Below are 27,497 nucleotides of genomic sequence, written 5' to 3'. Positions count from 1 at the left end.
GGTGGGTCTATGTTGACTTGCGCAGGGGAGGTGGGTCTGTGCTGCCAGGCAGGGGAGGAGGTGGATCTGTGCTGATGGGTGGGGGTAGGTGGGTCTGTGCTGACGGGCGCAGGAGGAGGTGGATCTGTGTTGACAGGCGCGGGGGGAAGCTGTGTCTGTGTTGACAGGCGTGGTGGTAGGTGGGTCTGTGTTGACAGGCGTGGTGGCAGGTAGGTGGGTCTGTGTTGACAGGCGCGGGGGCAGGTGGGTCTGTGTTGACAGTCGCAGGGAGAGATGGTTCTGTGCTGATGGGCACGGAGGGAGGTGGGTCTATGTTGACTTGCGCAGGGGAGGTGGGTCTGTGCTGCCAGGCACGCGAGGAGGTGGATCTGTGCTGACGGGTGTGGGTAGGTGGGTCTGTGTTGACAGGCACGAGAGGAGATGGGACTGTGATGACAGGCGCAGGGGGAGGTGGGTTTGTGTTCACAGGTTCGGGGGGAGTTGGGTCTGTGTTGACAGTTGCGGGGAGAGTGGGGTCTGTGCTGACAGACACGTGGTGAGCTGGGTCTGTGCTGACAGGCGCGGGGGGAGGTGGGTCTGTACTGACAGGCAAGGGGGGAGGTCCGTCTGTGCTGATGGGTGGGGGTAGATGGGTCTGTGCTGACGGGCGCGGGAGGAGGTGGATCTGTGTTGACAGGCGTGGGGGAAGCTGTGTCTGTGTTGATAGGCGTGGTGGTAGGTGGGTCTGTGCGTGGTGGTAGGTAGGTGGGTCTGTGTTGACAGACGCGGGGGCAGGTGGATCTGTGTTGACAGTCGCGGGGAGAGATGGTTCTGTGCTGATGGGCACGGAGGGAGGTGGGTCTATGTTGACTTGCGCAGGGGAGGTGGGTCTGTGCTGCCAGGCACGGGAGGAGGTGGATCTGTGCTGATGGGTGGGGGTAGGTGGGTCTGTGCTGACGGGCGCAGGAGGAGGTGGATCTGTGTTGACAGGCGCGGGGGAAGCTGTGTCTGTGTTGACAGGCGTGGTGGTAGGTGGGTCTGTGTTGACAGGCATGGTGGTAGGTAGGTGGGTCTGTGTTGACAGGCGCGGGGGCAGGTGGGTCTGTGTTGACAGTCGCGGGGAGAGATGGTTCTGTGCTGATGGGCACGGAGGGAGGTGGGTCTATGTTGACTTGCGCAGGGGAGGTGGGACTGTGCTGCCAGGCACGGGAGGAGGTGGATCTGTGCTGACGGGTGTGGGTAGGTGGGTCTGTGTTGACAGGCACGGTGGGAGGTGGGTCTGTACTGACGGGTGGGGGCAGGTGGGTCTGTGCTGATGGGCGCAGAGGCAGGTGGGTCTGTACCAAAAGCCATGGGGCGGGGTGGGTCTGTGCTGATGGGCGGGGGGTGTTGGGTGTGTACTGACAGGCGCGGGGTGGAGGTGGGTCTTTGCTGATGGGTGCGGTGATGTGGGTCTGTGCTGACAGGCGCGGGGGAGGTGGGTCTGTGCTGACAGGCGCGGGGGAGGTGGGTCTGTGCTGACAGGCATGGGAGGAGGTGGGTCTGTGTTGGCAGGCATAGGAGGAGGTGGGTCTGTGTTGACAGGCGCGCGGGGAGGTGTGTCTGTGATGACAGGCGCGGGGGGAGGTGGGCCTCTGCTGTTGGGTGGGGGGAGGTGAGTCAGTACTGACGGGCATAGGGGGAGCTGGATCTGTGCTGATGGGTGCGGGATGAGGTAGGTTAGTGTTGACACGTGCGGAAGGAGGTGGGTCTGTGTTGACAGGCACAGGGGGAGGTGGGTCTGTGTTGACAGGCACAGGGGGAGCTGGGTCTCGGTTGACAGGCATGCAGTGAGGTGGGCCTCTGCTGTTGGGTGGGGAGAGGTGGGTCTGTACTGACGGGCATAGGGGGAGCTGGGTCTGTGCTGACGGGCGCAGGATGAGGTGGGTCTGTGTTGACAGGTGCGGGGGGAGGTGGGTCTGTGTTGACAGATGCGGGGGGAGGTGGGTCTGTGCTGGTAGACACAGGGGGAGCTGTGTCCGTGCTGACAGGCGCGGGGGGGAGAGGCTCTGTGCTGATGGGTGGTGGGAGTGGTTCTGTACTGACGGGCGCTTGGGGAGCTGGGTCTGTACTGACGGGTGCTTGGGGAGCTGGGTCTGTGCTGACTGGTGCGGGGGGAGCTTGGTCTGTGTTGACAGGCGCGGGGGAAACCTTGGTCTGTGTTGACAGGTGTGGGGGGAAGTGGGTCCGTGTTGACAGTTGCGGGGGGAGCTGTGTCTGTGCTGACAGGCATGGGGTGAGCTGTGTCTGTGCTGACAGGCACGTGGGGAGGTGGATCTGTGCTGACGGACGTGGGGGGAGGTGGGTCTGTGCTGACTGGCAATGGGGCAGGTGGGTCCGTGCTGGCAGGTGCTGGGGGAGCTGGGTCTGTGCTGACAGGTGCTGGGGGAGCTGGGTCCGTGCTGACAGGTGCTGGGGGAGCTGGGTCCGTGCTGACAGGTGCTGGGGGAGCTGGGTCCGTGCTGACAGGTGCTGGGGGAGCTGGGTCCGTGCTGACAGGTGCTGGGGGAGCTGGGTCCGTGCTGACAGGTGCTGGGGGAGCTGGGTCCGTGCTGACAGGCGCGGGGTGAGCTGGGTCCGTGCTGATAGGTTGGGTCTGTGTTGATATGCGCGGGGGGGAGGTGGGTCTGTGTTGACAGGCACAGTGGGAGCTGGGTCGGTGCTGACGGGCGTGGAGGGAGCTGGGTCGGTGTTGACATGCGCAGAGGGAGGTGGGTCTGTGCCGACGGGCGTGGAGGGAGCTGGGTCGGTGTTGACAGGCACATTTGGAGCTGGGTCTGTGCTGACGGACGTGGAGGGAGCTGGGTCGGTGTTGACATGCGCAGGGGGAGGTGGGTCTGTATTGACAGTTGCGGGGGGAGTGGGTCTGTGCTGACAGGCACGGGGTGAGCTGGGTCTGTGTTGACAGGCATGGGGGAGGTGAGTCTGTGTTGACAGGTGCCGGGGGAGCTGGGTTCATGCTGACAGGCGCGGGGGGAGGTGGGACGGTGTTGACAGTTGCGGGGGAGGGGTGTGTGTGCTGACAGGTGGGGAGAGGTGGGTTTGTGCTGACTGGCGCGGGGGGAGGTGGGTCTGTGTTGACAGGCACAGGGGGAGCTGTGTCTGTACTGACAGGCGCGTGGGGAGGTGGATCTGTGCTGACAGGTGCTGGGGGTGGTGGGTCTGTACTGACAGGTGCAGGCGGAGGAGGGTCTGTGCTGACAAGCACGGGGGGGAGGTGGGTCTGTACTGACGAGAACGGGGGGAGCTGGGTCTGTTCTGAAAGGCAGGGCTTGAGCTGGGTCTGTACTGACGAGCGCGGGGGCAGCTGGGTCTGTGCTGACAGGTGCGAGGGGAGCTGGGTCAGTGCAGACAGGCACAGAGGGAGCTGGGTCTCTGCTGACAGGCGCGGGGGGAGGTGGGTCTGTGCTGACAGGCGCGGGGGGAGGTGGGTCTGTGCTGACAGGCGCGGGGGGAGGTGGGTCTGTGCTGACAGGCGCGGGGGGAGGTGGGTCTGTACTGACAGGCGCGTGGGGAGGTGGATCTGTGCTGACAGGTGCTGGGGGTGGTGGGTCTGTACTGACAGGTGCAGGCGGAGGAGGGTCTGCTGACAAGCACGTGGGGGAGGTGGGTCTGTACTGACGAGAACGGGGGGAGCTGGGTCTGTTCTGAAAGGCAGGGCTTGAGCTGGGTCTGTACTGACGAGCGCGGGGGCAGCTGGGTCTGTGCTGACAGGTGCGAGGGGAGCTGGGTCAGTGCAGACAGGCACAGAGGGAGCTGGGTCTCTGCTGACAGGCGCGGGGGGAATGTGGGTCTGTGCTGACAGGCGCGGGGGGAGGTGGGTCTGTGCTGACAGGCACGGGGGGAGGTGGGTCTGTGCTGACAGGCACGGGGGGAGGTGGGTCTGTGCTGACAGGCACGGGGGGAGGTGGGTCTGTGCTGACAGGCACGGGGGGAGATGGGTCTGTGCTGACAGGCGCGGGGGGAATGTGGGTCTGTGCTGACAGGCATGGGGTGAGGTGGGCCTCTGCTGTTGGGCGGGGGGAGGTGGGTCTGTACTGATGGGCGGTGGGAGTTGGGTCTGTACTGACAGGCGCGGGGTGCAGGTAGGTCTGTGCTGATGGGTGGGGGGAGGTGGGTCTGTGCTGACAGGCGTTGGGGGAGGTGGGTCTGTGCTGATGGGTGGTGGGAGTTGGGTCTGTACTGACAGGCGCGGGGTGGAGGTGGGCCTGTGCTGATGGGTGGGGGGAGGTGGGTCTGTGCTGACAGGCCCGGGGGGAGGTGGATCTGTACTGACGGTTGGGGGGAGCTGGATCTGTGCTGATGGGCGCAAGGGGAGGTTGGTCTATATTAAAAGGCACTGAGGGAGGTTGGTCTGTGCTGACAGGCACCGCGGGAGGTGGGTCTGTACTGACTGGCACGGGGGGAGATGGGTCTCTACTGACAGGCACCGGGGGAGATGCACGTCTACTGACAGGCGCAGGGGGTAGCTGGGTCTGTGCGGACAGCCGCGGGGGGAGGTGGGTCTGTGCTGACAGGCGCGAGGGGAGGTGGGTCTGTACTGACAGGCACGGGGGGAGGTGGGTCTGTGCTGACAGGCGAGGGGGGAGGTGGGTCTGTACCAAAAGCCATGGGGCGGGGTGGGTCTGTGCTGATGGGCATGGGGTGTTGGGTGTGTACTGACAGGCGCAGGGTGGAGATGGGTCTTTGCTGATGGGTGCGGCGAGGTGGGTCTGTGCTGACAGGGGCGGGGGGGTGGGTCTAAGCTGACAGGCGCAGGTGTTGCTGGATCTGTGCTGACTGGCGCGGGAAGAAGTGGGTCTGTGATGACAGGCACGGGGGGAGGTGGGTCCGTGTTGACAGGCCCGCGGGGAGGTGGGTCTGTGTTGACAGGCACGGGGGGAGGTGGGACTGTGTTGACAGGCGCGCGGGGAGGTGGGTCTGTGATGACAGGCGCAGGGGGAGGCGGGCCTCTGGTGTTGGGTGGGGAGAGGTGGGTCTGTACTGATGGGCATAGGAGGAGCTGGTCTGTGCTGACGGGCGCGGGGTGAGGTGGGTCTGTGTTGACAGGTGCGGGGAGAGGCAGGTCTTTGTTGACAGTTGCGGAGGGAGGGGGATCTGTGCTGACAGTCGCGGGAGGAGGTGGATCTGTGCTAACAGGCACAGGGGGAGGTGGGTCTGTATTGACAGATGGGGGCAGGTGGGTCCGTGCTGATGGGCGCGGAGGAGGCTGGGTCTGTACTGAAAGCAACGGGGGGTGGTGGGTCTGTGCTGACCGGTGCCCAGTGGAGGTGGGTCTGTACTGACGGGTGGGGGCAGGTGGGTCTGTACTGACGGGTGGGGGCAGGTGGGTCTGTACTGACGGGTGGGGGCAGGTGGGTCTGTACTGACGGGTGGGGGCAGGTGGGTCTGTGCTGATGGGCACGGGGGCAGGTGGGTCTGTACCAAATGCCACGGGGCGGGGTGGGTCTGTACTGATGGGCATGTGGTGTTGGGTATGTACTGACAGGCGCGGGGTGGATGTGGGTCTTTGCTGATGGGTGCTGCGAGGTGGGTCTGTGCTGATGGGCATGGGGCGTTGGGTGTGTACTGACAGGCGCGGGGTGGAGGTGGGTCTTTACTGATGGGTGCTGCGAGGTGGGTCTGTGCTGATGGGCGCCATAGGAGGGGGATCTGTGCTGACTGGTGCGGGGGAGGTGGGTCTGAGCTGACAGGCGCAGGGGTTGGTGGGTCTGTGATGACAGGCACGGGGGGAGGTGGGTCTGTGTTGACAGGCACAGGGGGAGGTGGGTCTGTGTGGACAGGCGCGCGGGGATGTGGGTCTGTGTTGACAGGCACAGGGGGAGTTGGGTCTGTGTTGACAGGCACAGGGCGAGGTGGGTCTGTGTTGACAGGCGCGCGGGGAGGTGGGTCTGTGATGACAGGCGCAGGGGGTGGCGGGCCTCTTGTGTTGGGTGGGGAGAGGTGGGTCTGTACTGATGGGCATAGGAGGAGCTGGTCTGTGCTGACGGGCGCGGGGTGATGCGGGTCTGTGTTGACAGGTGCGGGGGGAGGCAGGACTTTGCTGACAGTTGCGGCGGGAGGGAGTTCTGTGCTGTCAGTCGTGGGAGGAGGTGGATCTGTGCTAACAGGCACAGGGGGAGGTGGGTCTGTATTGACAGATGGGGGCAGGTGAGTCCGTGCTGATGGGCGCGGAGGAGGCTGGGTGTGTACTGAAAGCAACGGGGGGAGGTGGGTCTGTGCTGACGGGTTGGGGCAGGTGGGTCTGTGCTGATGGGCGCGGGGGGAGGTGGGGCTGTACTGAAAGCCATGGGGGGAGGTGGGTCTGTACTGACAGGCGCAGGGGGGAGGTGGATCTGTGCTGTCGGACAGGGGGGAGCTGGATATGTGCTGACAGGCGCAAGGGGATCTGTGCTGATGGGTGCGGGGGGTGGTGGGTCTGTGTTGACAGGCGCGGGGGGAGGTGGGCCCGTGCTGATGGGTGGGGTTGAGTGGGGTCTGTACTGACAGGCACGGGCGGAAGTGGGTCCGTGTTGACAGGCGCGGTGGGTCTGTGTTGACAGGTGCAGGGGGAGGTGGGTCTGTGTTGACAGGCGCCGTGGGAGATTGGTCTGCGTTGACAGTTGTGGGGGAGGTTGGTCTATGTTGGCAGGCACTTGGGGAGGTGGGTCTGTACTGACCGGCGTCCGGTGGAGGTGGGTCTGTGCTGACAGGCACGGTGGGAGGTGGGTCTCTACTGACGGGTTGGGGCAGGTGGGTCTGTGCTGATGGGTGCGGGGGGAGGTGGGTCTGTACTGAAAGCCATGGGGGGAGGTGGGTCTGTGCTGACAGGCGCAGGGGCAGTGGGTCTGTACTGACAGGCGCGGTGGGGAGGTGGATCTATGCTGACAGGCGGGGGGGGGGAGGTGGACCCATGCTGATGGGTGGGGGTGAGTGGGGTCTGTACTGACTGGTGCGGGGCGGAGTTGGGTCTGTGCTGACGGGTGGGGGTAGGTGGGTCTGTGCTGACAGGTGCGGGAGGAGTTAGGTCTGTACTGACAGACGTGGGGTGGAGGTGGGTCTGTGCTGATGGGCACGGCGAGGTGGGTCTGTGCTGACTGGCGTGAGGGGAGATGGGTCTGTGCTGACAGGCGCGGGTGAGATGGGTCTGAGCTGACAGGCGCGGGGGGAGCTGGATCTGTGCTGACAGGCGCAGGAGGAGGTGGGTCTGTGATGACAGGCACGGTGGCATGTGGGTCTGTACTGACAGGCACGGGGGGAGGTGAGTCCGTGTTGACAGGCGCGATGGGCAATGGGTCTGTTTTGACAGGTGCAGGGGGAGGTGGGTCTGCGTTGACAGTTGTTGGGGGAGGTTGGTCTGCGTTGACAGTTGTGGGGGGAGGTTGTTCTGCGTTGACAGTTGTGGGGGGAGGTTGGTCTGCATTGACTCTTGCGGGGGGTTTGGGTCTGTGCTGCTGGGCGCGGCGGGGAGGTTGGTCTGTGCTGCTGGGCGCGGCGGGGAGGTGGGTCTATGTTGACAGGCACGTGGGGAGGTGGGTCTGTGCTGACGGGCGCGGGGGGAGGTGGGTCTATGTTGACAGGCGCGGGAGGGGGTGGATCTGTGCTGATGGGTGTGTGTAGGTGTGTCTGTGCTGATGGGCGAGGGGTGTTGGGTATGTACTGACAGGCGTGGAGTGGAGGTGGGTCTTTGCTGATGGGTGTGGCGAGGTGGGTCTGTGCTGACGGGCGCGAGAGGAGGTGGGTCTGTGCTGACAGGCACGGGGGAGGTGTCTCTGAGCTGACAGGAGCAGGGGTAGCTGGATCTGTGCTGACAGGCGCGGGAGGAGGTGGGTCTGTGTTGACAGGCGCGTGGGGAGGTGGGTCTGTGATGACAAGAGCTGGGGGAGGTGGGCCTCTGCTGTTGTGCGGGGGGAGGTGGGTCTGTACTGATGGGCATATGGGGAGGTGGGTCTTCGTTGACAGTTGCGGGATGAGGTGGGTCTGTGTTGACAGGTGCGGGTGAAGGTGGGTCTGTGTTGACAGGTGCGGGGGGGCGGTTGGTCTGCGTTGACAGTTGTGGGGGGGAGGTTGGTCTGCGTTGACAGTTGTGGGGGGAGGTTGGTCTGCATTGACTCTTGCGGGGGGTTTGGGTCTGTGCTGCTGGGTGCGGTGGGGAGGTTGGTCTGTGCTGGCAGGCGCGGGGGGGAGGTGGGTCTATGTTGACAGGCGCGTGGGGAGGTGGGTCTGTGCTGACGGGCGCGGGGGGAGGTGGGTCTATGTTGACAGGCGCGTGGGGAGGTGGGTCTGTACTGACCGGCGCCCGGGAGAGGTGGGTCTGTGCTGACGGGTGTGGGTAGGTGGGTCTGTGCTGATGGGCGCGGGGGCAGGTGGGTCTATACCAAAAGCCACGGGGCGGGGTGGGTCTGTGCTGATGGGCGAGGGGTGTTGGGTGTGTACTGACAGGCGTGGAGTGGAGGTGGGTCTTTGCTGATGGGTGTGGCGAGGTGGGTCTGTGCTGACGGGCGCGAGAGGAGGTGGGTCTGTGATGACAGGCGCGGGGGGGGTGGGTCTGTGTTGACAGGCATGGGGGGAGGTGGGTCTGTGTTGACAGGCGCGTGGGGAGGTAGGTCTGTGATGACAAGAGCGGGGGGAGGTGGGCCTCTGCTGTTGTGCGGGGGGGAGGTGGGTCTGTACTGACGGGCATATGGGGAGGTGGGTCTTTGTTGACAGTTACGGGATGAGGTGGGTCTGTGTTGACAGGTGCGGGTGGAGGTGGGTCTGTGTTGACAGGTGCGGGGGGCGGTTGGTCTGCGTTGACAGTTGTGGGGGGAGGTTGGTCTGCTTGGACTGTTGCGGGGGGTTTGGGTCTGTGCTGATGGGCGCGGTGGGGAGGTTGGTCTGTGCTGACAGGCGTGGGAGTGAGGTGGATTTGTGCTGACGAGCGGGGGGAGCTGGATATGTGCTGACAGGCGCAAGGAGAGCTGGGTCTGTGCTGATGGGCGCGGGGGGAGGTGTGTCTGTGTTGACAGGTGCGGGGGGAGGTGGATCTGTGTTCACAGGCGCGGTGGGAAGTGGGTCTGTACTGACGGGTGGGGCCAGGTGGGGCTGTGCTGATGGGCGCGGGGGCAGGTGGGTCTGTACTGACAGGCGCGGGAGTGAGGTGGATTTGTGCTGACGGGCGGGGGTGAGGTGTGTCTGTGTTGACAGGCGCGGGGGCAGGTGGGTCTGTACTGACGGGTGGGGGCAGGTGGGGCTGTGCTGATGGGCGCGGGGGCAGGTGGGTCTGTACCAAAAGCCACGGGGCGAGGTTTGTCTGTGATGATGGGTGCGGCAAGGTGGGCCTCTGCTGTTGGGCGGGGGGAGGTGAGTCAGTACTGACAGGCATAAGGGGAGCTGGATCTGTGCTGATGGGCGTGGGATGAGGTGGGTTTGTGTTGACAGGTGCGGAGGGAGTTGGGTCTGTGACAGGCATGGGGGGAGGTGGGCCTCTGCTGTTGGGTGGGGAGAGGTGGGTTTGTGCTGACTGGCATAGGGGGAGCTGGGTCTGTGCTGACGGGCGCGGGATGAGGTGGGTCTGTGTTGACAGGTGCGGGTGGGAGGTGGGTCTGTATTGACAGGCGCGGGTGGGAGGTGGGTCTGTGTTGTCAGGTGAGGAGGGAGGGGTGTCTGTGCTGACAGTCGTGGGAGGAAGTGGATCTGTGCTGACAGGCACAGGGCGAGGTGGATCTGTACTGACAGATGAGGGTAGGTGGGTCCATGCTGATGGGTGCGGGCGGTGTGGGTCTGTACTGACGGGTTGGGGGAGGTGGGTCTGTACTGACAGGCGCGAGGGGAGCTGGGTCTGTGCTGACAGGCGCGGGGGGAGCTGGGTCTGTGCTGACAGGCGCGGGGGGAGGTGGGTCTGTGCTGACATGCGCGGGGGGAGTTGGGTCTGTACTGACAGGCTCGGCGGGAGGTGGGTCCGGGTTGACAGGCGCGGTGGACGTTGGGTCTGTGTTGGCATGTGCGTGGGGAGCTGGGTCTGTGTTGACAGGCGCGGGGGGAGGTTGGTCTGTGTTGACAGTTGCGGGGGGGTTGAGTCTGTGCTGATGTTCACGGCGGGGAGGTTGGACCGTGCTGTAGGGTGGGGGTGAGTGGGGTCTGTACTGACAGTCGCGGGGTGGAGGTGGGTCTGTGCTGACGGGTGGGGGTAGGTGGGTCTGTTCTGACAGGCGAAGGAGGAGTTGGGTCTGTACTGACAGGCGCGGTGTGGAGATTGGTCTGTACTGACAGGCCCGGGGAGAGGTGGGTCTGTGCTGACGGGCGCGGGGGGAGGTGGATCTGTGCTGACAGGCACGGGGGTGAGGTGGATCTGTGCTGACGGGCGGGGGGAGCTGGATATGTGCTGACAGCTGGGTCTGTGTTGACAGGTGCGGGGGGAGGTGGGTCTGTGTTGAGAGGCGCGGTGGGAGGTTGGTCTGCGTTGACAGTTGTGGGGGGAGGTTGGTCTGCATTGACTGTTGCGGGGGGGTTGGGTCTGTGCTGACGGGCGCGGCGGAGAGGTTGGTCTGTGCTGACAGGCGCGGGGGTGAGGTGGATCTGTGCTGACGGGCGGGGGGAGCTGGATATGTGCTGACAGGCGCAAGGGGAGCTGGGTCTGTGTTGACAGGTGCGGGGGGAGGTGGGTCTGTACGGACCGGCACCCAGTGGAGGTGGGTCTGTGCTGACAGGCGTTGGGGAGGTGGCTCTGTGATGACAGGCATCGGGGGAGGTGGGTCTGTGTTGACAGGCATTGGGGGAGGTGGGACTGTGTTGACAGGCATTGGGGGAGGTGGGTCTGTGTTGACAGGCGCGCGGGGAGGTGGGTCTGTGTTGACAGGCACGGGGGGAGGTGGATCTGTGTTGACACGCGTGGGGAGGTGGGTCTGTGATGACAGGCGCGGGGGTGGTGGGTCTGTGTTGACAGGCATGGGGGGAGGTAGGTCTGTATTGACAGGCACGAGGGGAGGTGGATCTGTGTTGACAGACGCGCGGGGAGGTGGGTCTGTGATGACAGGCGTGGAGGGAGGTGGGCCTCTGCTGTTGGGTGGGGTGAGGTGGGTCTGTACTGGCGGGCATAGGGGGAGCTGGGTCTGTGCTGACGGGCGCGGGATGAGGTGGGTCTGTGTTGACAAGTGCGGGGGGAGGTGGGTCTGTGTTGACAGGCGCAGGTGGGACGTGGGTCTGTGTTGACAGGTGCTGGGTGAGGTAGGTCTTCGTTGACAGTTGCCGAGGGAGGGTGTTCTGTGCTGATGGGCACGGGGGAGGCTGGGTCTGTACTGAAAGCAACGGGGGGAGGTGAGTCTGTGCTGACGGGTTGGGGCAGGTGGGTCCATGCTGATGGGTGCGGGGGGATGTGGGACTGTGCTGAAAGCCACGGGGGGAGGTGGGTCTGTGCTGACAGGCGCAGGTGAGGTTGGTCTGTACTGACAGGCGCGGTGGGGAAGTGGATCTGTGCTGACAGGCGGGGTGACCTGGATATGTGCTGACAGGCGCAAGGGGAGCTGGGTCTGTGCTGATGGGTGCGGGGGCAGGTGGATCTGTGTTGACAGACGCGGGGGAAGGTTGGCCCATGCTGATGCGTGGGGCTGAGTGGGGTCTGTACTGACAGGCGCGGGGTGGAGGTGGGTCTGTGCTGATGGGTGTGACGAGGTGGGTCTGTGCTGACGGGTGGGGGTGGTGGGTCTGTGCTGATGGCACAGGGGTAGGTGGGTCTGTGTTGACAGGCGCGGGGAGAGGTTGGCCCCTGCTGATGAGTGGGGTCTGTACTGACAGGCGCGGGGTGGAGGTGGGTCTGTGCTGACGGGTGGGGGTAGGTGGGTCTGTGCTGACAGGCACGGGGGGAGGTGGATCTGTGTTGACAGACGCGCGGGGAGGTGGGTCTGTGATGACAGGCGTGGGGGGAGGTGGGCCTCTGCTGTTGGGTGGGGAGAGGTGGGTCTGTACTGGCGGGCGCGGGATGAGGTGGGTCTGTGTTGACAGGTGCGGGGGGAGGTGGGTCTGTGTTGACAGGCGCGGGTGGGACGTGGGTCTGTGTTGACAGGTGCGGGGGGAGGTAGGTCTTCGTTGACAGTTGCTGCCGGAGGGTGTTCTGTGCTGACAGTCGCGGGAGGTTGTGGATCTGTGCTAACAGGCACAGGGGGAGGTGGGTCTGTACTGCCGGATGGGGGCAGGTGGGTCTGTGCTGATGGGCACGGGGGAGGTGGGTCAGTGTTGACAGGCGCGGGGAGAGGTTGGCCCCTGCTGATTGGGGGTGAGTGGGGTCTGTACTGACAGGCGCGGGGTGGAGGTGGGTCTGTGCTGACAGGCACGGCGGGGGGTGGATCTGTGCTGACAGGCACGGCGGGGGGTGGATCTGTGTTGACAGACGCGCGGGGAGGTGGGTCTGTGATGACAGGCGTGGGGGGAGGTGGGTCTGTACTGACGGGCACGGGGGGAGGTGGGTCTGTGCTGATGGGCGCAGGGGGAGTTAGGTCTGTGCTGAAAGGCACTGGGGGAGGTTGGTCTTTGCTGACAGGCGCGGGGGGAGGTGGGTCTGTACTGACGAGTGGGGGGAGGTGGGTCTGTGCTGATGGGCGCAGGGGGAGTTAGGTCTGTGCTAAAAGGCACTGGGGGAGGTTGGTCTTTGCTGACAGGCGCAGGGGGAGGTGGGTCTGTACAGACGGGCACGGGGGGCGGTGGGTCTGTGCTGATGGGTGCAGGGGGAGGTGGGTCTGTACTGAAAGGCACTGAGGGAGGTTGGTCTGTGCTGACAGGCGTGGGGGGGAGGTGGGTCTGTACTGACGAGTGGGAAGAGGTTGGTCTATGCTGACTGGCGCATGGGGAGGTGGGTCTGTACTGAAAGCCATGGGGAGAGATGGCTCTCTACTGACAGGCATGAGGGGAGGTGGGTCTATACTGAAAGCCACGGGGGGAGGTTGGTCTGTGTTCATAGGCGCGGGGGGAGGTGGGTCTGTGCTGATGGGCGTGGGGGGAGGTGGGTCTGTGTTGACAGGCGCGGGGTCAAGGTGGGTCTCTACTGATGGGTGGGGGGAGGTGGGTCTGTGCTGACAGTCATGGGGGGAGGTGGTTCTCTACTGACTGGACGGGGTAGGTGGGTCTGTACTGACAGGCGTGGGGGGGGGATGGTCTGTGTTGACAGGCGCGGGGTCAAGGTGGGTCTGTGCTGATGGGTGGGGGGAGGTGGGTCTGTGCTGACAGTCACGGGGGAGGTGGGCCCATGCTGATGGGTGGTGGGGGTTGTGTCTGTACTGACAGGCGCGGGGTGGAGGTGGTTCTGTACTGATGGGTCGGGGGGGAGCTGGGTCTGTGCTGACAGGCACGGGGGGAGGTGGATCTATACTGACGGGCACGGGGGGGAGGTGGGTTGTGCTGATGAGCGCAGGGGGAGGTGGGTCTGTACTGAAAGCCATGGGGAGAGATGGCTCTCTACTGACAGGCATGAGGGGAGGTGGGTCTATACTGAAAGCCACGGGGGGAGGTTGGTCTGTGTTCATAGGCGCGGGGGGAGGTGGGTCTGTGCTGATGGGCGTGGGGGGAGGTGGGTCTGTGTTGACAGGCGCGGGGTCAAGGTGGGTCTCTACTGATGGGTGGGGGGAGGTGGGTCTGTGCTGACAGTCATGGGGGGAGGTGGTTCTCTACTGACTGGACGGGGTAGGTGGGTCTGTACTGACAGGCGTTGGGGGGGGATGGTCTGTGTTGACAGGCGCGGGGTCAAGGTGGGTCTGTGCTGATGGGTGGGGGGAGGTGGGTCTGTGCTGACAGTCACGGGGGAGGTGGGCCCATGCTGATGGGTGGTGGGGGTTGTGTCTGTACTGACAGGCGCGGGGTGGAGGTGGTTCTGTACTGATGGGTCGGGGGGGAGCTGGGTCTGTGCTGACAGGCACGGGGGGAGGTGGATCTATACTGACGGGCACGGGGGGGGAGGTGGGTTGTGCTGATGAGCGCAGGGGGAGGTGGGTCTGTACTGAAAGTCACTGGGGGAGGTTGGTATGTGCTGACAGGCGTGGGGGGAGGTGGGTCTGTGCTGACAGGCACATGGGGAGGTTGGTCTGTGCTGATGGGCGCAGGGGGAGGTGGGTCTATACTAAAAGGCACTGGGGGAGGTGGGTCTGTACAGACGGGCACGGGGGGAGGTGGGTCTGTGCTGATGGGCGCAGGGGGAGGTGGCTCTGTACTGAAAGGCACTGGGGGAGGTTGGTCTTTGCTGACAGGCGCTGGGGGATGTGGGTCTGTACTGACGAGCGGGGGAAGGTGGGTCTGTGCTGATGGGTGCATGGGGAGGTGCGTCTATACTAAAAGGCACTGGGGGAGGTTGGTCTGTGCTGACGGGCGCGGGGGGAGGTGGGTCTGTACAGACCGGCGCGGGGGGAGGTGGGTCTGTACTGAAAGGCACTGGGGGATGTGGGTCTGTACTGACGAGTGGGGGGAGGTGGGTCTGTGCTGATGGGCGCAGGGGGAGGTGGGTCTATACTAAAAGGCACTGGGGGAGGTGGGTCTGTACAGACGGGCATGGGGGGAGGTGGGTCTGTGCTGATGGGCGCAGGGGGAGGTGGGTCTGTACTGAAAGGCACTGGGGGAGGTCGGTCTGTGCTGACAGGCACGGGGGGAGGTGGGTCTGTACTGACGAGTGGGTAGAGGTTGGTCTGTGCTGACAGGCGCATGGGGAGGTGGGTCTGTACTGAAAGCCACGGGGGGAGATGGCTCTCCACTGACAGGCATGGGGGGAGGTGGGTCTGTACTGAAAGTCACTGGGGGAGGTGTGTCTGTGTTCACAGGCACGGGGGAGGTGGGTCTGTGCTGATGGGTGGGGGGAGGTGGGTCTGTGCTGATGGGTGGGAGGAGGTGGGTCTGTGTTGACAGGCGCGGGGGGAGGTGGGCTTGTGCTGATGGGCGGTGTGTGTTGGGTCCGTACTGACAGGCACGGGGGGAGGTGAGTCTGTGCTGATGGGTGGGGGGAGGTGGGTCTGTGCTGACGGGGTTGGGGGGAGATGGGTCTGTGCTGACGGGCGTGGGGGGAGGTGGATCTGTGTTGACAGGCGCGAGGGGAGGTGGGCTCGTGCTGATGGGCGGTGTGTGTTGGGTCTGTACTGACAGGCACGGGGTGGAGGTGGGTCTGTGCTGATGGGTGGGGGGAGGTGGGTCTGTGCTGATGGGTGGGGGGAGGTGGGTCTGTGCTGACGGGGTTGGGGGGACGTGGGTCTGTGCTGACGGGCGTGGGGGTAGGTGGGTCTGTGTTGACAGGCGCGGGGTCAAGGTGGGTCTGTGCTGATGGGCGCAGGGGGAGGTGGGTCTGTACTGAAAGGCACTGGGGGAGGTTGGTATGTGCTGACAAGCGTCGGGGGAGGTGGATCTGTGTTGACAGGCGCGGGGGGAGGTGGGTCTGTGCTGACACTGACGGGGGGAGGTGGGTCTGCGCTGACGGTGGAGGGGGGAGATGGGTCTGTGCTGACGGTGGCCGGGGGAGGTGGGTCTGCGCTGACGGTGGCGGGGGGAGATGGGTCTGCGCTGACGGTGGCCGGGGGAGGTGGGTCTGCGCTGACGGGGGAGGTGGGTCTGCACTGACGATGGTGGGGGAGGTGGGTCTGTGCTGACGCTGACGGGGGGAGGTGGGTCTGCGCTGACGGTGGTGGGGGAGGTGGGTCTGCGCTGACGGTGGTGGGGGAGGTGGGTCTGTGCTGACGCTGACGGGGGGAGGTGGGTCTGCGCTGACGGTGGTGGGGGATGTGGGTCTGTGCTGACGCTGACGGGGGGAGGTGGGTCTGCGCTGACGGTGGTGGGGGAGGTGGGTCTGCGCTGACGGTGGCGGGGGGAGATGGGTCTGTGCTGACGGTGGCCGGGGGAGGTGGGTCTGCGCTGACGGTGGCGGGGGGAGGTGGGTCTGCGCTGACGGTGGCCGGGGGAGGTGGGTCTGCGCTGACGGGGGAGGTGGGTCTGCACTGACGATGGTGGGGGAGGTGGGTCTGTGCTGACGCTGACGGGGGGAGGTGGGTCTGCGCTGACGGTGGTGGGGGAGGTGGGTCTGTGCTGACGCTGACGGGGGGAGGTGGGTCTACGCTGACGCTGACGGGGGGAGGTGGGTCTGCGCTGACGGTGGCGGGGGAGCTGGGTTTGTGCTGACGGGCGCAGCAGGGAGGTTGGTCTGTTGCGACGGGCAGTGGGAGCTGGATATGGGCTGACAGGCACAAGGTGAGCTGGGTCTGTGCTGACAGGCGCGGGAGAAGGTGGGTGTTGGTGGCAGGGAGAGCTGGGACTTTGGCAGACAATGGAAAGCTTGGCCTGTGCTGAATGGAAATAGTAAGTCTTGAAATTTTGTGTGGCTTTCAGGACTTCAGTTTTTCCTGAATGCTTCACATCCATTGAAATATTTTGAACATATAAACAGGAAGCAGCCGTTCTACCCCTCAAACCTGTTCTGCATTCCAATTGGATCATGGCTGAACTGCATCTCAACTCCACCCATACTCTCTTGGTTACATATCTCAAAACTCCATATCAAAACTTTTATTGATTTTGAGTTTGGAAATTTTCAGCTGTCCCTGTCCTCAGGTGCTATTTTGAGGGGGAAAGCTCCAGATTTACATCACCATGTGTGTAAAGAAGTGCTGCTGACATCACCCCTGAACAGTCTCGCTTTAATTTTTAGGTTATGCCCTCTTGTTCTACACCTTCCCGCCAGCCAAAATAGTTTTTCTCTATCTACCTTTTAAATTTCTTAAACACCTCGATTAGATCATCCTAAATCGTGTAAACTCGACAGGCTCCAAGCCTAGTCTTTCCACCATTGTGGCCACTGTTGTAAATGTCTGTGCCTTTGAAGCTGCAGTGAGAACTATGGCTGTCCTGGGAGTCTGATTCCCCAGAGTTAACTGCAAGCCCAACCCCTTTCCTGCATTCAAAAACCAACCTGCCTAATTCCATCACAAGTTATGAGATTTGTGTTGCTATTTAATAACCTTTTCCAAACCTCAAATCCTTCCCTTCTTAAGAGGCGGTGGCGCAGTGGTATTGTCGCTGGACTAGGAATCCAAAGACCCAGGGTAATTAGAATCCTGTCACGGCAGGTGGCGAAATTTGCATCCAACAAAGATCTGGAATTAAAAGTCTGATTGCCTGCAACCATTGTCGATTGTTGTAAAAACCCTATCTGGTTCACTAATGCCCTTTAAGGAAGGAAATCTGCTGGCCTTACCTGGTCTGGTCTCCATGTGACTCCAGACCCACAGCAATGTGGTTGATTTTTAAACACCTTCTGAAATGGCCTAGCAAGCCAAGTTGTATCAAACCGCTAAAGAGTGAAAGGAATGAAACTGGACCAATCACCCGGTATTGACCCTAGGTGGCCCTGTAGACCCTGCAAAGTCCTCCTTACTAACATCTGGAAGCTAGTGCCAAAATTCGGAGAACTGTCTCACAGACTAGTCGTACTCACGGAATCATATCTTAGAGACAGCACCCATCCCTGGATATGTCGTGTCCCACCGGCAGGACAGCCTCAGTAGAGGTGGCAGCACAGTGGTATACAGTTGAGAGGGAGTTGCCCTGGGAGTCCTCAACATCAACTGTGGACCCCATGAAGCCACATGGCATCAGGTCAAACATGGGCAAGGAAACCTCCTGCTGATTACCACATACCACCCTCCCTCAGCTGATGAATCAGTGCTCCTCCATGTTGAACACCACTTAGAGGAAGTACTGAGAGTGGCAAGGGTGCAGAATGTACTCTGGGTGGGGGACTTCAATGTCCATCACCAAGAGTGGCTTGGTAGCACCACTGCTGACCGCGCTGGCCGAGTCCTAAAGGACATAGCTGCTAGTGGGTCTGTGGTAGGTGGTAAGGGAACCAACAAGAGGAAGAAACATACTTGACCTCATCCTCACCAACCAGCCTGCAACAGATGCATCTGTCCATGACAGCATCGGTCAGAGTGACCACCGCACAGTCCTTGTGGAGACGAAGTCCCATCTTCACATAGAAAATACCCTCCATCACATTGTGTGGCACTACCACCGTGCTAAATGGGATAGATTTCGAACGACATCTAGCAACTCAAGACTGGGCATCCATGAGGTGCTGTGGGCCATCAGCAGCGGCAGAATTGTATACAACCACAGTCTGTAACCTCATGGCCCAGCATACCCCCCACTCTACCATTACCAACAAGCCAGGGTATCAACCCTGGTTCAGTGAAGAGTGCAGGAGGGCATGCCAGGAGCAGCACCAGGCATCCCTAAAAATGAGGTGTCAACCTGGTGAAGCTACAACACAGGACTATTTGCGTGCCAAACAACATAAGCAGCGAGTAATAGACAGAGCTAAGCAATTCCACAACTAATGGATCAGATCTAAGCTCTGCAGTCCTGCCACATCCAGTCATGAATGGTGATGGACAACTAAACAACTCACTGAAGGAGGATGCTCCACTAACATCCCCATCCTCAATGTTTGGGGAGCCCAGCATGTCAGTGCAAAAGATAGGACTGCAGCATTCACTACAATCTCCAGCCAGAAGTGCCGAGTGGATGATCCATCTCGGCCTCCTCCAGAAGACCTCAGCATCACAGATGCCAGTCTTCAGCCAATTCAATTCATTCCGCGTGATATCAAGAGAAGGCTGAAGGCACTAGATACTGCAAAGGCTATGGGCCCTGACAATATTCCAGTAATAGTATTGAAGACTTGTGTTCCAGAACTTGCTGCACCCCTAGCCAGCCAGTACATCTACAATACTGGCATCTACCCAGCTATGTGGAAAATTGCCCAGATATGTCCTGTGCACAGAAAGCAGGACAAATCTAACCTGGCCAATTACTGCCCCATCAGTCTACTCTCCATCATCAGTAAAGTGATGGAAGGGGTCATTAACAGTGCAATCCAGTGGTACTTGCTTAGCAATAACCTGCTCACTAATGGCCAGTTTAGGTTCCACCACGGCCACTGAACCCCTGACCCCATTACAGCCTTGGTTCAAACATGGACAAAAGAGCTGAACTCTCAAGGTGAGGTGAGAGTGACTACCCTTGACATCAAGGCCGCATTTGACCGAGTGTGGCATCAAGGAGTCCTTGTGAAATTGGAGTCATTGGGAACCAGGCGGGAAAACTCTCCCCCTGTTGGTGTCATACCTAGCACAACGGAAGAAGGTTGTGGTTGTTGTAGGTCAATCATCTTAGCTACCGGGCACCATTACAGGAGTTCCTCAGGCTAGTGTCCTAGGCACAACCATCTTCAGCTGCTTCACCAGTGACCTTCCTTCCATCATAAGGTCAGAAATGGAGATGTTCGCTGATAATTGCACAATGTTCAGCACCATTTGCGATTCAGATACTAAAGCAGTCCAAGTACAAATGCAGCAATACCTGGACAATATCCAGGCTTGGGCTGACAAGTGGCAAGTAACATACGTGCCACACAAGTGCCAGGCAGTGATCATCTCCAACAAGAGAGAATCTAACCAATGCTCCTTGACATTTAATGGCATTACCATCACTGAATCCCCCACTATCAACATCCTGGGGGACCATTAACTAGAAAGTGAACTGGGCCAGCCGTATAAATACTGTGGCTACAAGAGTAGGTCAGAGGCTAGGAATCCTGTGGCGAGTAACTCACTACCTGACTCCCCAAAGCCTGTCCATAGTATACAAGGCACAAGTCAGGAATGTGATGGAATACTCTCCACTTGTCTGAATGATGCAGCTCCAATAACACTGAAGAAGCTGGACACCGTCCAGGACAAAGCAGCCCACTTGATTGGCATCTTATCCACAAACATTCACTCCCTCCACCACCAACGCACAGTAGCAGCAGTGTGTACCATCTACAAGATGCACTGCAGAAACTCACCAATGCTCCTTCGACAGCACCTTCCAAACCCACGAGTACTACCATCTAGAAGGACAAGACAGCAGATAGACACCACCACCTAGAAGTTCCCTTCCAAGTCACTCATCATTCTGACTTGGAAATATATCACCATTCACTGTCGCTGGATCAAAATCCTGGAATTTCCTCCCTAACAGCACTGTGGGTATACTTACACCACATGGACTGCAGCGGTTCAAGAAGGCAGCTAACCACCACCTTCTCAAGGGCAATTAGGGATGGGCAATAAATGCTGGTCCAGCCAGTGAAGCCCACATCCCATAAATGAATAAAAAAAGGTACCTGTGCTCACCAACCTACAATTGTCTGACAATGTCTTGGTTTTAAAATTGACATCCTTCTGCTCAAATTTCTCCCATGTCCTTGCCCCTCAATATCTCTAACCTCCTCCGACCCTCAGATATTTGAGCACCTCCAGTTCTGACCACTTGAGCACCCTGATTTTAAGCAATCCATCATTGGCTGCTGTGCCTTTAGCAGTCAGGACTCTGGCTTTCACTCCCTGAATCCCCCCTCACCTCCAATTTTTGAGTTGCTCCTTAAAACTCAATTCTTTGACCAAGCTATCCTAACATCTTGTGTTTCTCGGTGTCAGATTTTATTAAATAATGCTCCTCATCTTTGGCTGTTTTTCCTCATTAAAATGGTGCTATATAGATACAAACTGCTGCTGTTGTATCTCCACTTCACCCCCCAGTCTTGTATGGCCTGTAAGCATATTCCATTGATCTTTACAGAAAGTTTCAGGTTGTAAATAAATGAGCCTGATAGAGATACTGCACTATTTGGAAGCCTATGATATTCAATGCAATGCAATGAGCATCGTTTACCAAGTGTTTGCATGAGATCTGTGCAAGCATGGGCCACAGAGACTGGGTTTTAGCACGTGACATGGTCTGTACAGGTGCTGTTGCACGGATTAGTGAGCAGACATATTGAACGTTCAGGGTCACCAGTTCCAGGACCAACAGCAAAGTTGTGCTGCTTGGATCTTTAAGGAATCTTTAGAACTGGACTTGTCCGAAATAACAGCAGGGTAGCTTGGAGGCAAATAAGAAGGCAGGCATTGCCTGGAAGAAAATGGAGTCATCAGGGCAAACCAGCTTGGCTTTATGGAGGAACAGTAGTCTTACCCAGAACACACTCCAGACTCTCTGACCTGTAATTTCTGGGACAACCCTTTTGTCTTTTAAAGTTTGACACTATATTCCCTTTCTTCCAATCCTTTGATACGAGTCTGAGTCGAATGGCTCATCAAAACAGGAGTAGGCCATTCGGTCCCTTAAGCCAGTTCTGCCATTCAGATCGTGACTCATCCATACGGCGACTTCCTTTTGGTGATCTTCAAAGGCATTACTCTTGCCTTCGCTCTCTTGTTTCTTCCTGGTGTTTGTGGAGGAAACAGACATTAAAACCAAGGCTTCTCTGTCTTTTCATGAATGTAAAAGATCCCTCAGTGCCATTTGGAAGAAGAGCAGGCAAGATCTCCCTCATGTTCTGGTCAATATTTATCATCACTGAAAACAGATTATCTGGTCATTGATTTAATTGCTGTTTGTGGGATCTTGCTGTGCATAGATTGCCTGCCGATGTTCCTGCATCATTTCAGTAACTATATACTTCAATGTTTAATTAGTTGGAAAGGGCTCAGGGGAATCCTGAGATTGTGAAAAGTGCTATATAGATCTTTTTAAAAATGGTTCTTCCTTTGAAGTTGTTCAAAGCCTTTCACATTCCCTGCAGTCCTCATTGTCTAACCACTAACAGTCCTTGTAATCCTACAATCGGGTGACCTATAGTGGAGAAGTGCCCTCTGTGTTGCCCTGGTTCCTGCCATGTGCTCCTTTGTTTCACAAATAGGTTTCCTCTTATCCCTGTGGCATTGCTGCACCACTGCTGTGTATTGAATTTGTCTCCCTACATGTGAAAGTCAACAATTTCTCTTGCTAACTTTGTCCCTGTAAATAATCAGACCAGAGTCTGCCTTCCAAAAGCCCAAGTGTCTTTGTTGCACTCTCCTTCCCCACAGTGGGTCTGATGCCAAACTCCATTCAGGCCACTGTTCCCAAGTCATGTAATAAACCAGAGTTTATTCAAAACTCCCCTCACGGTGCACTCCTGAACCAGCTTGTCAAAAAGCAGCTCCACAACTGTGTTCATGCAATAAGTCTTCTCCCATCTGATTCCTGGAAGATTAAAGTCCCCCATGACTATATTGTTTCATCCCTAATCAAATGTTAGGCTCATCCTAGCACAACACGTAAAGCTTCTTCCTTTTACTAGCCCCTATCTTCATTCATAGTGTCCTTTTGCCCTACTTTTCATACCGTTTGCATAACAGGCAACAGCCAACCCCCAGCCTATCCTATATACATCTTTATCAAGGCACTGCCCTATAATGTCATAATTTCAATAACAACACTTGAATCTACATAGCCCCTTTAACGTTATAAAACGTCTCAAGGCACTTCGCAGCAGTGTTATCAAACAAAACTTAACCACATATAAGGAGATGTTAGATCAGATAACCAAAAGCTTGTTCAAAGAGGTAGGTCTGAAGGAGCCTCTTAAAAGAGGAAAGCAAGGTAGAGGGGTTAAAAACAAAAAAACTACGGATGCTGGAAATCCAAAACAAAAAAAAAACAAAAGGAATTTCAGACCTCAGGGTCTAGGCAGCTGAAGGCAAAGCTGATGAAAATCTATAACACGCAAGAAGTGGCCAGAACTGGAGGAGCTCACAGATCTTGGAGGCTTGTCAGGCTGGAGGACAGTGATAGGGAGGGGCAAGGCCATGGAGAGATTTGGAAACGAGGATGAGAATTTTAAAATCAAGGTATTGCTGGATCAGGAGCCTGTGTAGGTCAATGTGAATATGGGTGATGGCTGAACATGACTTGGTGCGAGTTAGGATACGGGCAGCAAAATTTTGGATGAGCTCAAGTTTATGGCAAGTGGAAGTTAGAAGAGCGGCCAGGAAAGCATTGGAATAGTAGAGTACAGCTATGTTTGATGCTAAAAATCACAGATGATGATAATGTGTGACTTTGATCCAATACTTAGGTCACCTGGGTATCATACAGTTCCACCAACATCAATGTTTGTGTCTTCTCAAATATCAGAGCAGCACTTTTCTCAGCGATAGCAGCTTGGAAAGGGGGGAAGAAGGGAACCTTTTAGTAAAAACACTCCACTCGTTAATACATTCGCATTTTTGATTCACTTTAATTATGTACAATAATCAAACTAACCATGTTACTTAAGTTGCCCTATTACTGTAATAATATTTGTGTTGCAGTGTGTGAGCAAGCAACTTAGAAAATTGGCTAGCCCAGGAAAACTGGAAGTTCCCTGCACCCTTCTGAAATCTATGTCGTGTGTGCCTCTCTCACTAATGCAGTAGTGGTCCTAACTAAAGGGACGGTTGCAGTCTGGTGTGTGTCGTTGAATGTGGTATCCATTACAGCTCAGTACGTATTAGTTTTTGCAGCCTCCATTAAAGAGAACATGGACAGGACACTGAGACCAAAGACTGATACTTATGATTTACACCAGTGAAAGCATATTGTTAAATATCCAGTGTTCTCACTGGAAAGAAAAAAATCAGTGTTATTGGTGCAATAATTAACCAGTACTGCCCTTGGCATTGTTTAGAGTGAGTTGAGCTGTTTTACATGCTTGTACCATGTCATGGAGCAGCTGGGTTTGACTTCCCATGTACATTAAATAGAACCCTGAATAATAATGGGTGTAGACTGATATCTGTGTGCCATGTTCATTGTGAAGGCTGGACAGTTCAGCTGGTGGAGGATCCGACTTTTAATCTGAGGGTGCTGTTCTCAAACAAAAACTTCTTAAATAAAGGTGGTTTGTAAAAGAACCAGAGGGTGATGAAAATTATTTTTATGCAGCAAGTTGAAATGATCTGGAAAGCATTGCCTCAAAGGGTGGTGCTAACAGATGCAATAATAAATTTGAAAAGGGAATTGCATATATACTTGGAAAGGAAAAATTTGCAGGGCTGTGGAAGAGAGCTCTTTCAAAGAGTCAGCATGCACAGAATGGGCTGAATGGCCACCTCTTGTGCTGTTCCACTCTGTTTTCTGCTGTACGCTGGGGCTGATGTGATGTGTTCATGACCTGCGAATTTTAAATATATCTGCCACCTTGTTATTCATGCAAATTGAAAAGAGTAGCATATACTCCTGGGAACTTTCTTACAATCTTGAGTTATCTGTAACTCCAATGAATAAACTTCGGGTTAAGAGGAGTGAATCTCTCTCCAATTAAACAAGGTCTACCAATCAATACACAACTGATGTGAGTAAAGCACAGCAATTGCAACTTGCAGCCTTAAAGATGCATGGGAAGTCAAACTCAGCTGTCTGATTTTTCCTTTCCAGTGAGAACACTGGATATTTAACAATATGCTTTCATCAGTGTAAATCACAAGTATCAGTCTTAGGACTCAGTGTTCCGTCCATGTACTGTGCCCCCTAGTATTGGCACTGACTAAACTGTCCATTATTGCTGTGTTTGCTCATCAGGTTTAGCCCATCTGGCAGCGTCGTTTGTACAGTGCCTGAGCGCCACAGAGCGAGGAGTGAGTCACCGGGTAAAAATGAGGAGCGGAAACAGCCCAACTCGCAGGTATTCTCCGTCTGTGATGGTGAAACAATTGTGCCTGTCTCAATGTAATTAACTGCCTCCATCCCACTCTACATCTTTTGCTTGGGTTTCCCAAATTGTAGGACAACCCCACTGAGGCCGGGATGTAGGCAATGGGTATCTGACGGAGATGTGGTCCTTTTTGGTGTCAGTACCATGTTGTGCTGCTAGTGTGTTGGTTGCTGATTGCCTCAATGTTTTGTACCCAGCATGTGCTATGTTTTAGGAACTGTTCAATGAGAAAAGGGTCCAGCTAATTTCCCTTCTGCCATCCAGACACCCGCAGATGTTACAATAATGGAGTTGTTGACTAATCACAATAATCCATCTCTCTCTATCAGTCTACAACAAACTCAGCTATTTGCAGAGCTCGAGAACCATGGGTTCACAGTCACCTGTTCCTGTAACCTGCAGGGCTACGGACCAGATGCTACAAAGTGGGATTAGGCTGGGTGGCTCGTTTTTTGGCCGGCGCAGACACCATGGGCCAACTGGCCTCTTTCTGTTCCATAAACTTTCTATGATTCTGTGTCATGTCCCAAGTTATTCAAGTACTGGAGTCCAGAATTTTTCCTGAAAGAAATCTCATAAATATCTGAACGAATCAGCACTAACCACGTTCGCCAAGGACGGCTGTTCCATAGATTGAACATTTGTTCACTGAAGTAATGTGAGTTTTTACAGAGGGATCCCAGTAGCATGCAGGACACCCGGGAGTCTGGCTCTCTGGGTTTTAAATCCACGGCACGCTGATTGCCCACTGGAAAGTCAGCCTCATTGATGGGCTTGCCTTGGAATCAGGCAAGGGGCACTCAGGAGGAGGCCACAGGACCATGTGGGTCTGAAACCTCACCCCATGGTGAAGAAGGGGTCTGATCCTGAAGCGGGTCCAATCTCTGGAGGTGGGGCAGTCTGACCCCAAAGGGTTGGGTGAGTATTAAGATGGTCTAATGGTAGGATAACCTGGGGGGAAGTGGAAACAGGAGGAAGACCTCAACCTTGCCACAATGAAACCTGCAGCTGCACTATATTTAACAAACCATCCCACCTCCTGGGAGCTGGTTGGCTGCTCACTGGAAGTCAGCGGGTTGGGGGCAGCTTCCTGATGGACTCTTTTCATGTTTAACCCCCACCCACCCATACCCAATCCTGTCCTCAGACCCGTGTGAAAATCCCTCCAATGTCTCCACAGATTTGATTTGAGGTTAGCCCTCTTCAAGTGCAAGCTGTGCCCTTTGATTCTGATGTTTGGACAAGGTGAGAGAACTTGTCATGGTCAACTATATCCAGTCCATTTATCTAGTGATGTGATCTAGCAATCATCTCGCCTTTCGACTTCCTCTTTTCCAGTGAGAAAATGCCCAGTTTACATTACCGTTATTGGCCATCCAATTCCCCCTTCCCCTACATTATTCTGGTTGCTATCTGTATCCTTTCAATACCTGCAAGATCCCTCCCGTCATAAGGTGACCAGGAATGTACACAGTATTGTAAGTGCTGACACACCAATGATTTATAACGTGGTATGATTGCCTTAGTGTTTCAACTCGATATCAAGTCTATAATACATCACAGCATCTGTTTTGCTTTCTTCACTGCTGTCAAAGGACTGCTGCAATAGTTTGCCATTTGAAGAACCCTCCACATCTCTCTCAATTTCCATAGAAATTATTTTCTTTCTATTTAAATAATAGTCTCTTCCTGGATTTTGTTTTCTGTGTGATAGGATGAATGGCCTCCTTCTGTGCTGTAAATTTTTCCATGTTTCATGTGAAGCACTTTGAGTTTCTCCCTCTTGATTTTCATCTGACATCCATCTGCCTGATTCTTGAGTATATTTCCAATCCTGCAGTAGATTATCCTATTCAGCTTGAGTCTACCACCTTCATTATCACTGCGTTTATATTACAGCTATCAATATCATATCTGTGCAATGTTTAGACCAGTTTTCATGACATTGAGCAGCAGAGAAAAGCCTGGTTGGCCTGGTCCAAGCTTTTGTTTGGCACCGACAAGAGGAAATAATGCTGAAATCAGGTGTCATGTGACCACACTGACCAATCAGAGTGGAGTGGTTGGACTTGAGCGTGTTCAAGTTTCTCCATGAAGTGACTTGCAAAGCATGCTGCGAGTACGGTGAAACCTGGGAGAAAGTTAAAAGTGCTGTCAATCAGAGAGAAGATGAAGGTGACGGAGCAAGTGAAAAACCATAGTGCGAGGCCGAAAGTGGACATCGTGAAAGAGTGGGAAATTCTGCCATCAAGTTTGTCCACCATTCTGAAAGCCAAGGAGAACTTCTTGGAATAGGTCAACAAAAAGGAGAACAGTTGCTTATCCCAATGTTGAAGAAGCTGTGCTAACATGGCTCAAGGCAGCCTGATCAGAAAACGTGCTAATCTCCAATCCAATCCTCCAGGAAAGGGGAGTCGTCCTGGCAAAGGAGCTGGGATACATGGAGTTCGTCTGCAATGGATGGCTGGACTGATTCAAAACAAGGTACAGCATCATCTTCCACGTGGTAAGCGGTGGTTATGACAACGATAACAGATGATTGGGTCCAGAACAATCTCGTCCGTGTCTTGGACAAGTATGCACAGAGACCTTTTTAGCACGGATGAAACCGGGCTGTTTTACTGTCATTTGCCAGACCATTTTTTTTTTACATGTGTCCTCCTTAAACATTAATGGTGGAAAGCTGGGCAAGGAACACATCACTGCAATGGTGTGCACCAACGTGGATGGCACCAAAAATCTGCCGCTTCTCATGATAGGAAAGTGCAAGAAGCCACAGTGCTTTGCGAAAGTCACAACACTACTTATGCAAATAAAATCACCTGAAAGACCTCCAGCAATTTTGAGACGCGGATCAGGAAAGTGGATAAAACATGCCAAACGTAAAAGAAAAGGAAGATTGTCAACATTACAGGCAACTGCCTCACACACCCCGACATCA

General features: G+C 56.8%; 1 protein-coding gene across 2 annotated transcripts in view; it reads left to right on the top strand.

The window, feature by feature from the left end:
* The window catches only part of zbtb37 (zinc finger and BTB domain containing 37), a 54,349-nt gene that overhangs the window by 12,750 nt on the left and 14,102 nt on the right, over positions 1-27,497 (top strand). For both annotated transcript variants that reach the window (XM_041208634.1, XM_041208633.1), the window contains exon 4: positions 24,424-24,526. In XM_041208634.1, coding sequence (XP_041064568.1) covers positions 24,424-24,526 — 103 coding nt within the window. The remainder of the gene's footprint in view (positions 1-24,423; positions 24,527-27,497) is intronic.

Source organism: Carcharodon carcharias, chromosome 16 (genome assembly GCF_017639515.1).
Source record: "Carcharodon carcharias isolate sCarCar2 chromosome 16, sCarCar2.pri, whole genome shotgun sequence".
Lineage (NCBI taxonomy): Eukaryota > Metazoa > Chordata > Chondrichthyes > Lamniformes > Lamnidae > Carcharodon > Carcharodon carcharias.
This window is presented reverse-complemented; position numbering and strand designations above follow the sequence as displayed.